General features: G+C 34.3%; 1 protein-coding gene across 1 annotated transcript; it reads left to right on the top strand.

The window, feature by feature from the left end:
* Positions 1-1254: 1254 nt before the first annotated feature.
* On the top strand, positions 1255-10744 carry LOC132753038 (uncharacterized). The gene is made up of 2 exons (XM_060743449.1): positions 1255-4183; positions 9928-10744. The coding sequence occupies exon 1, from the start codon at positions 1463-1465 to the stop codon at positions 3983-3985; it is 2523 nt and encodes an 840-aa protein (XP_060599432.1). The 5' UTR covers positions 1255-1462; the 3' UTR covers positions 3986-4183; positions 9928-10744.
* Positions 10745-11379: the final 635 nt, after the last annotated feature.

Raw genomic sequence — 11379 nt, 5'->3', positions numbered from 1 at the left:
AGTCGGATTTGTTTAAATTGTACACCAGTGGGCATTTTAAAATTCAAAATGGTTGTCATACATATTTTCAATCATAATTATCCCGAGACAATCTTTATTTTTCTTTGGATGTCAAAATAGAGAGAATATGAAGATAACATTCTCTGTTTTTGTATACATCTGATACAACGTGTTAAAACTACTTTCAATCCGAGGTTATAATTGATTATAGCCGAGGATGTTCCGATTGCGGAAATGGCAGATAATAGAAATAGTTTTAAAATTAAAAGACAATTTATTGAATATCTTGAAATAGAATTCCACAAACAGTTTTGGAAAAGGATCACTTATTAGAAATCATGTATGATTTTTATATATATATATTTTCCCGATAAATGTTAAGTACCGTGCCCGGGCTATAATTAAGGCATTTATGGCGCTCCATAGATATATTTTGGCAGTCCGTGACACCTGGTTACTATTAATAGTTTAATGTTCATTAGAGTTAATTCAGTGCATTTCAAGGCAACCAAAAGTTGACTTTTTGTTATAGAAATAAATATAAAGTGAGATGAAACAGTAAAAAAGGTATATACTTGAGACATTTTGTATGAATTTCAGTTAGATCTCTCTATATATTTCGTACAAATTATTAAAAAAGTGTGTTCGTCTGCTTTTTTAGTTAAAAAAGGCAGACAAATACAATTTGTATCTTTTTGAACGATTTTTGTTCGCTTTTCTTTTCTTTATTAGTGAGGCTAATTGTGTTTTATATACATCAGACTTCCTGAAAGTTGAAAAAACTGTCAGACATTCGGTCTGACAAACCATGAAAATCTGTCGGACCGCAACGAAATCTGTCAGACCGAATAAAATTGATCAAAATCAAAGAAAAACTTGTGTTTGTATTTCTAAGACACTTTTTGGTTTTAATTTTTTCGCCGTTAAAATTGGCACATTCCGTACAGCGCATTTTCATCTCCTCCCTGTCATACACCAACGATTCATGGTCCTGCTTCCATTTTTCCTTAAATTTTGTCTCAGTTCTATTCTTTTCATCCTTTTATTGCTGTTCTGCGCGCTCCTCTGACATAGATTTTCAATTTTTCCAAGGTTTGGCACCTTTAGCGACGCCATTTTGTATACATTCGGCTTCGATAAAAGCCGGACTGTCGGACCGATCCGGAATAAAAAATCGTCGGACCTGATCAAAATTTATCGGACATGTCCGTCGGACCGACGTATTTCAGGAAGTCTGTACATGTATTATAATATATATGTACACACTTCTAATCATATCAGTGTTTGTTGGTTTTTATTTCGTCACCTGAATGAATATTAATTAGAATCTACTAGTATATCAATTATTTCTATTTTAGAACTAAAGAATGAACTCATTACATGGTACAACACCAATCACAGTACAGTTCCTCTTTCACCACTCACAAATGATCCCCATACCCCTCTAGCTGGGTTCTACATTATGCCAAAAATTGACATACAGACGAATCTACCAGGTGGTAGGAAAGAAACAACTAGAGTCAAGTCGTTACATGACCTGTTTACATCGGGTAGAAAAGTTCCAAGGGAAATATATTTATCAGCGGTCGCTGGATTTGGGAAAACAGCATTTTCAAAATATCTTGCTATAACATGGTGTCAAGCTCATAAAAAGGATGGAAATTATAACCATTTTAAAAAAGAAGAATTGGAGGCGATATCTGGCTTTGAGTTTTTATTTCTAGTGCTATTGCGAGACTCAGATACAGAATGTGATATTGACAACATGATTGAACAACAAATCATAAATAATCTTCGTTGTAAATCTGAAATACCAAAAGCTTTTTTAAATGACATTTTACGCAATGAAAAATGTCTTGTTATACTAGATGGACTTGATGAATGGTTTCATCCTGACAACGAATGTACAAGACTTCCTAAAAGTATTCCACATCGATATGCACGTGAAAAGTGTGTAATCTTGACAACGACCCGGCCATGGAAGCTTGGAGTCTCAAACTTAAATACAAGTCAAATGGACAAAACAGTAGAGCTAGTTGAACTAAATGCAGATGATACAAGGCAGTTTAAGCTTAACACTATGAAAATATTGATAGGCAACATTGAAGATGATAAACTGACAAATGAACTGTGTAGATTTGAAGAAGAAATCAGTAATCATGACATTGACGATATGGAATCTACCCCTCTTCTGTTACTCTATCTTATATGTTTATGGATTGCAAAAATCCCAATAGGAAATTCCGCAGTAGAATTATATACAGGCATTATTCAGCTCCTTCTATCTAGAACAGAAAAGTTACATGGAAAGTTTCATTCATCGTGTGAAACATCCCCTAGTAATGTTCCTGAATGTTTCAGAAAACATCAACATTTCTGTCGTTACTACACGTTTCTGAAGACCATTGGGAAACTAGCTTTTAATACATTGTTCAGTAAGAAAAAGGAGCACACATTAGTTTTTGATGAAAATGTTGCAAAAAAATATCTTAAAAACCAAGAAGATTTGAAAGCAAGCTTTCTATCAGGAATATTATCAGAAAGTAAAGTAAAAACATTAATAAATGAAAGTTCTAAAATCTCATTTTCACATAAAACAGTGCAGGAATACTTTTCAGCAATATTTATTAGTTTTCAAAATACAAGTGAAGTTCAAAAAATCATTTTTGAAGAGTGCAACTGTTTACAAAATATTCTAGACATGTCAAAAGTGTTTGTCTTTATAAGTTACATGAACCCTAAATTAATGTCTACGATATCAAGTGATTTGATGCCTGTGATAAACAATGATGAAAAAACAAGCAAATACAGAACTTTGACAGATTATGAAGACATGTACATTGATCCATTACAAGACATACAAGACATGTACATTTCTTGTGCCAAAGAAAGCCAGGAAAACAAAGACCTCAAATTGTGTTTACAGGATTTCTTCATTAATGAAAAATGTAAACAAGAAAACTACTTCAAACAATTACAACATCTTAGTCAACACAATAAAGAAAACATAAAATCAATAATGATAGAAAATGAAGATATTTGTAGTCTACAAGAAATAATCAATTTGTTTACACTTTCTGGCCTTCCCCATATAGAGAAATTATACTATCATGGTGAAATTGTAGAAAAGGAAATAATGAGCTTGTTATTGAACCCTTTAAAATGTTTAACTGTGAGATCAAATACATGGGAAAATCATGAATTTGTAGGAGAACCTTGCCTGCTGTCTGCAGAGATAAATGGACGACTGGTAAAATTACAACACCTGGAGTGTTTACATATAAGCTGTTTCACTATGACCCACGAGGTAATGGAGACATTGTTAAATTTCCTCACTAGTAAAAAATCAATGAAAGAAATAACATTGGACAGTTTATACTGTAGTGATCACACGAATACTTCATGTAGGGGATTCAACCTTGACCTGTCTCAACATTCACAACTAAGATGTTTAGGATTGCACCGGATACCTGTGTCACAAGTAAATATGGATGTATCATTGTTAGAGAAATGTGAGGTAGGTAATTTATATAAACCTGGTGTTGTGTCATCTTATCTCAGTCAACTACCAGCAGCCAGAAAACTACAATCATTTAGGTGTATTCGTCTAGAATCTTCCAGTGACATAAAAACAATGTTACAAACATTATCATTGTTATATCACGTGAAAGATGTTTTGTTGTATGATATCAATCTAGGTAAAAGATCATTAACACTGTCACCTCAAATGATCAATATTGAACGTGTTGACTTTTTGTATATAACAATGTCTTGTTCAGTGTTATATGATCTCATTACTGTTATAAACAAACTACCACATACAGTGGCAGTAGGTATGGTAGGTTGTGATATAAAACCAGAAACAGAATTTGAAAACTTTAAAACATTTATAAAACAATCAGACAATTTTGTGGTCACCATTGATGGCACCGGGAAGTCTGGAGAGTACCTGTTTGAGTTTAAAACAACAACAAGTACTGAGTAACCTTACATGTACTTGGGAGAAACAATTTATAAATAGATTATGAGACAAGTGACAGGTGAAATAGACATCATTTTTTTTATTTTGAGTCTGAGATTTAATCAATACTTTGCTGTTCATAACAATGTGATGTGAATGGAAACTGAGGATTTTCTTACTGGGATAACAAATGTGGATTAATTTTAGATGTATTTTACCCAAGTAAGTGTTGTTTATTTTTTACATGTACTTTATAACAGTTATATGTGGCATATACATTGATGCTCCTGGGCCTGGTTCAGCATTATTAGCATTACTATAAAGCATGTCATGCCAACTCAGCCTAGGTCAGCTCATCCTGTGACCAACTTGTTACCTTTTGGGCAACTCGTAGCATGAGTATTTGAAGAAGAAGAGTTATCCTAGTACCTATAGAATGGGGTCTGCGTCGGCATAACCAGTTATGCTAAAGTTTGCACACTTGTTCACCATTCTGCCCAACCTGTAAATAAGAGGAGGTAGCTCTATCAAGTATTTTGACAGAATAATGCTCCCTTTTCTACTTATAATTTTCACCAAGTTTGTGTACCACCTTAAATAAGTCCATATTAATTGACATATTGCCTGCTGCACAGTAAATGGGCCAATTGTGTTAGCATCTTAGTCAACAAATAAAGTTAAACATACAAGGAAATATTTGCTCTTTTTAAGAACCTTAGGATGTCTGTAACAATATTTTTGGGATGAAAGGATAAGTTTTTAAATACTTTTTTCAAAATATTAAATCTTATGCAGTGTCGGTAGGGGACGGATGTTACAAAGATATATACTAAAACTTAAAAAAGTCTGAATATCTTAAAATTTATAATAAAAATTGTATTGTTTCTCTTTATTTTTAGCTCACCTGTCACAAAGTGACAGGGTGAGCTTTTGTGATCGCTTTTCGTCCGTCGTCCGTCCGTCCGTCGGTAAACTTTTGCTTTAAAAAACATCTCCTCATAAACCACTGAGCCAATTTCATCCAAACTTCACAGGAATGTTCCTTTGGTGGTCACCTTTAAAAATTATTCAAAGAATTTAATTCCATGCAGAACTCTGGTTGCCATGGCAACCAAAAGAAAAAACTTTAAATATCTTCTTTTAAAAAACCATAACAGCTAGAGCTTAGATATTTGGCATGAAACATCTTCTAGTGAATGTCTACCAAGTTTGTTCAAATAAAAGCCCTGGGGTCAAAATTGGCCCCGCCCCAGGGGGTCATTGATTTTCCCTATATGCATATAGTAAAAACTTAAAAAATCTTCTTTTAAAGAACCCAAAGAGCTAGAGCTAAGATATTAAGCATGATACATCTTCTAGTGAGTGTCTACCAAGTTTGTTCAAATTAAAGCCCTGGGGTCAAAATTGGCCCCGCCCCCGGGGTCATAGATTTTCCCTATATGCATATAGTAAAAACTTAAAAAATCTTCTTTTAAAGAACCATAAGAGCTAGAGCTTAGATATTTGGCATGAAATATCTTCTAGTGAATGTCTACCAAGTTTGTTCAAATAAAAGCCCTGGGGTCAAAATTGACCCCGCCCCAGGGGTCATAGATTTTCCCTATATGCATATAGTAAAAACTTAAAAATCTTCTTTTAAAGAACCCAAAGAGCTAGAGCTAAGATATTTAGCATGAAACATGTTCTTATGGGTGTCTACCAAGTATGTTCAAATAAAAGCCCTGGGGTCAAAACTGGCCCCGCCTGCGGGGGGGGGGGGGGGGGGTCATTGATTTTCCTTATATGTGTATAGCAAAAACTTAAAAATCTTCTTTGGAAAAACCCAAATAGCTAGAGTTTAGATATTAAGCATGAAACATCTTTAAGTAAATATCTACAAAGTTTGTTAAAATAAACGCCCGGGGGTCAAAACTGGCCCTGCCCCAGGGGTGTCATTGTTTTTAACTATATGTGTATAGTAAAAACTTTAAAAATCTTCTTTTAAAAAAGACAATGAGCTAGAACTTAGATGTTTAGCATGAAACATCTTCTTATAGGTGTCTACCAAGTCTGTTCAAATAAACAAATAAAAGCCCTTGGGTAAAAATTGGCCCGGGGGTGGGGGGGCCTATATACAGGTGAGCGACCTCAGGGCCATCATGGCCCTCTTGTATTAATATAGTATGTATTCTGAAAAGTCTGTCACAAAACTTTTTCAGAAAATTCATCTTAGATATAAAAATATTTGCTTTCAAATTGTCAGCATTTTCCCCCCGCAAAATTAAATCTTCAAACATGTTAGAAACATTAAGTAAAAAAAACAAGGATAGGTACATCAAACCATACTTAAATCAAATATGCAAACACATTTCTTTTAAACAGTTAAAATTATAGGACTTTCTTATGTATATTTCTTGTCAGATAATACAGAAATGAATTTATCAGGGGGTCGGATGTTACATTTTTTTTTGGAGGGGACGGATGTTACACTAGATGTTTAAAGCTGATAGTTCATACTTTCTTTTGGATTTATTATAAAGTAATAAAATTTCTAAGAGTAGTATGCTTTGTATAGTACAATAAACGTATAATAATTGAACAAATTATGAGAAAAATGTAGAAATATACCTGACAATTATGGAGTTTCTTACTTTTTGCGTTTCACAATGAAAAGATGCATTGCGTTAGTTGTCTTCCAGTTATCTTACATTTGAATGAACTTTGAAACGTTTGGATTAAAATAAGATCATTGCTTATCGATTTGATGAAACTTTAAGTAAATTAATGTGGAAAATAAGCAGCATAATCCAAAGATTTCATTATGATTCAGTGTCATAAGCTAATTGTACCCCCACCACAAAATGTGGGAGGGGGCTATAATGGATTCGCTTTGTCGGGTCGGTCGGTCACTCCATCTGTCTCCATTTTCGTGTCCGCTCTATAGATCCTATACCAATTTAAGGATTTTCTTCAAACTTGGCTCAAATGTTCACCTCAACAAGGGGATGTGCAGAACCCATGTTGCCTATGTGTCAGCTCAAGGTCAAGGTCACAATTGGAGGTCAAATATCAAACAATCAAATATTACACAATATATCGTGTCCGCTCTGTAATTAAATTTTTGCTTCAATCTTGGCTCAAATATTCACCTCAACAAGGTTATATGCAGAACCCATGTCACCCTATTGCCGGCTTAAGGTAAAGGTCACACTTGAAGGTCAAAAATTGACTTAGAAAATATTCTTAAATTTTAACATGTAATTATTTGAATATATCTGAAACTAGAAAAGGTATTTGCTTGAAACTTAAAATATATATGAAGTGTCACAATTTAGATATGCTTTTCAAGTTTCATAACTCTGTATTGCATTTTAACAAAGTTATGCCCCTTTGTAAGTCTTAAATTTACATACAATTAGACAATATGTTGTGATCACTCTATAAATACTATACTAATTGAAAATTGTCTTCAAACTTTACTCAAATGTTCACCTCAACAAGGTTATGTGCAGAATCAATATCACCTTTGTCATGTGCCGGCTAAAGGTCAAGGTCACACTTGAAGGTAAAAAAAAATGACTTTGAAAATGTACTTAAATTTTCACACGTACTTGAATTTTTCTGAAACAAGAAAAGGTATTTGCTTGAAACTTAAAAGATATATGAGGTGTCACAAATAAGATATGCAGGTCAAGTTTTATAACTCTGTATTGCATTTTGACAAAGATATGCCCCTTTTTATTTGTATTGTCTTCATACTTGGCCACAGCAACCCTTGGGACAAGACCTTTCAGTAGATCACACTAACCTTGACCTTCATCCATAAATGACCTTGACCTTCAAGGTTAAAAGTCCAAATTTTGCTTGTTCATGCTGTTATTGGCTGTAACTTTGTTATTTTTGAATGGATTGTCTTCAAACTTGAACATAATAATCTTCAAGGATATACCTTAAAAATAACCAGATAGACCTTGACTTTCACTCATTAATGACCTTGACTTTGAAGTAAAATTTATTGAAATTTTCATTGTTTTGGCTGAAACTGGCTGTAACTTTGCTATTATTGAAGGGATCAACTTCATATTATAACAGAACATACTTAAGGACAAGACCTTGTTGTGACATCACCATGTGACTTTACCACGTGACTGCACCACATGACTTACCACGTTACTTCACCACATGACTCCACCACATGACTCCACCACGTGAATCAAGCACGTGATACACCACGTGACTTCACCACATGACTCCACCACGTGATTTTACCACGTGACTCCACCATGTGACTTTACTACGTGACTCCACCACGTTACTCTACCACGTGACACCACCACTTGACTTCACCACGTGACTCCACCACGTGACTTTACCACGTGACTTCACCACGTGACCTCACCACATGACTGCACCACATGACTCAACCACGTGACTCCACAACGTGACTTTACCACGTGATACACCACATGACTTCACCACATGACTCCACCACGTGATTTTACCACGTGACTCCACCATGTGACTTTACTACGTGACTCCACCACGTGATTTTACCACGAGACTCAACCATGTGACTTTACCACGTGATTTTACCATGTGACTCTACCACGTGACTTTACAATGTGACTCCACCACATGACTCTACCACATGACACCACGTGACTCCACCACATGACTTTACTATGTGACTGCACCATGTGACTGCACCACATGACTTAAAATCGTGACTCTACCACATGACTTTACCACGTGATACACCACGTGACTTCACCACGTGATTTTACCAAGTGACTCCAACACTTGACTTTACCACGTGACTCCACCACGTGACACCACCACGTGACTTTACCACGTGATACGCCACGTGACTTCACCACATGGCTCCACCACGTGATTTTACCATGTGACTCTACCACGTGACTCTACTACGTGAGACCAGCACGTGACTTTACCCTGTGATTTTAACGACGTGACTCCACCACGTGACACCACCAGGTGACTCCACCACGTGACTCCTCCACGTGACTTTAACACGTGACTCCACCACGTGACTCTACCACGTGACACCACCAGGTGACTCTACCACGTGACTCCACCATGTGACTCCACCACATGACTTCACCACGTGACTTCACCACTAAACTCCACCACGTGACTCCACCACGTGACTCCATCACGTGACTTCACCACGTGAGTCCGACACGTGACTTCACCAAGTGACTCCATCACGTGTATCTATTTATAGAATTTTCTATTTATAGAATTGTGTGTTTCTATTTATATATATATAAATTAGTATGCTGATATATAAAAAATATATAGACAAACCTAATTTGACAAGACTGAATGATTAATTTTATAAACGTTGAGATTTTGTTCAAACATTTCTTTGTTTGCTTTTAGAGAAAGTAAAAAGTCGAGCGTTGCCCCCGCCCGGCGGTGGCTCTTGTTTTTCATATAATATGGCTAATATAAAATTTGACTTTTCAAAACCTGTCACAATTCTCCCTAGAATTTGCTGTTCTCTGAATGATGAAAAATGTGATATCACAAATTCAAAATTGTACCAGTTCATGTTAAATGTTGAATTCTGCTTAAGCTGCTACTAGGGGGCGTGGACAGTAGTTTGCACTTAACAGTACCGTCGATGAACAGGCTCAATCAAACTGAGCCTGTAACATTTTTCATTATGCCATTTTGAGCTTTCTTTAGGGATTCTTATTTTATAAACATGTGTACATGGAATTGAAAAAAAAATAAACTCTGTTCTTTCAATGTGACATTACAGTTAACATTTGCACAAAAATAAGCTACGAAATCTTTACCAAATTCACAGAATATAAACATGTTTTAGAGCATTATAATGTCTTACAACTTTCTAAATATATGTGAGAGACCTGATAATAAGTATGTCAATTCAAAATGCTTCTGGCATTGGTTATTGTAAGATTGTTATTTTAAAACTTTGATTTGTTTTGTATTTTCAGCATTATGTGTATTCCTTCTCCCAAGAAATGGACAGATTCACAAGAGACTTCAATTAATCAAAGAACTGACATTCATGTGAAATTTTCTGTAATTGTGATATGAACAAAATCATAGACTACAAAATGGGTCCTAAACTAACATAATGTGTCACATCGGAATCATGAACAGTACATGTATGGAGAAATTTTGCATGTATACAAATACTTAAGTCACCTAGTGTAATGACGTCCAGCAACTGTTTGAATATACTGGTATTTATAAAATATATAACAGTTGATATTAACATTACTCTTCCAAACTTAGGACTCCAGCTATTTATGAGATGATTAGTTAATAGTTAAACTAAATGAGTACCTGACACTTAGTTATTACCAGAAAGTTGCAGTCATTGTATTGTTTAAAACATGGATATACAACTCAGACAATTCCAAGCATGAAAATAACCTACTCGTGCAATTTTGCGTTATATTAACTCTCGGGAAAATTTATTTAATGAATGTATACATATTTATTTGTATAGAATTTTTACTGTATAGTCATAATGTGCAAATTTTATAATCATGTATAATATGTAAATATACATTTATGTAAAATATAACTGCTAGCCAATATTTGTACAAAAACTATTTTTAAGTTAGATTGTTAAAAAAAAAACATTTTGCCCTTGACCAAGTGTATGTAGTGAGTTAATGAGTACGTTTTATTTTTAAAAAATATACAGTCATTTCAGCTCAAATTGACAATGAAAAATATTATGTCACTGTCACTGAAAAAAATGTACATGAATGTCCACTTAATGTGATAAATTATATTTTTGTGTTACATGTATTTTTGAAATAATAGCTAATGCTTAATTTATCTTTTGTGATTGAGCACCATTGATTGTAATGTTTTGCTATTTTACCAGCTATAAAGTTTTCTTTAGTATGGAAAAGTGGTAGGATTATTACTTGTTAATGGGGAAAAATCAGTGTTATGATTACAAATAACTTATATATAATTTATGTATATCAAATTGTTTAGAAAAAGTGAATTAAGATTTATTTTCATTCATATGTTGAAGATTTTAATATAGATTTGTGAGTAGTATTACACAACAGCTTATCAAGTTATGTTTCTTTTCAAAGTTACAAAAGTATTGTTTTCTAATATGTTTTAACTCAACTTTTTTTTTAGAAAAGAGAGGTACTGTTACAAACATGTTGGCGTTGCCTTCTTCAAACTTGTACCTTGAACAGAACTTGTTAAGTTCTTAGTTTATTGTCTTCATACTTTGCCACAACAACCCTTGATACAAGACCTTTTAGTAGACTAGACTGACTTTGACCTTCGTTCATATATGACCTTGACCTTCAAGGTCAAATGTTAAAATTTTGCTTGTATCTTGCTATAAGCTAGCTAGATATATATAGTGGCTATAACTTCAAACTTGAACATAATAATCTTTTAAG

This window comes from Ruditapes philippinarum, unplaced genomic scaffold (genome assembly GCF_026571515.1).
Source record: "Ruditapes philippinarum isolate M1 unplaced genomic scaffold, ASM2657151v2 ctg8460_1_1_1_1, whole genome shotgun sequence".
In the NCBI taxonomy this organism is placed as follows: Eukaryota; Metazoa; Mollusca; class Bivalvia; order Venerida; family Veneridae; genus Ruditapes; species Ruditapes philippinarum.
The sequence above is the reverse complement of the archived record's forward strand: the minus strand, read 5'-3'. Positions and strand labels throughout refer to the sequence as shown.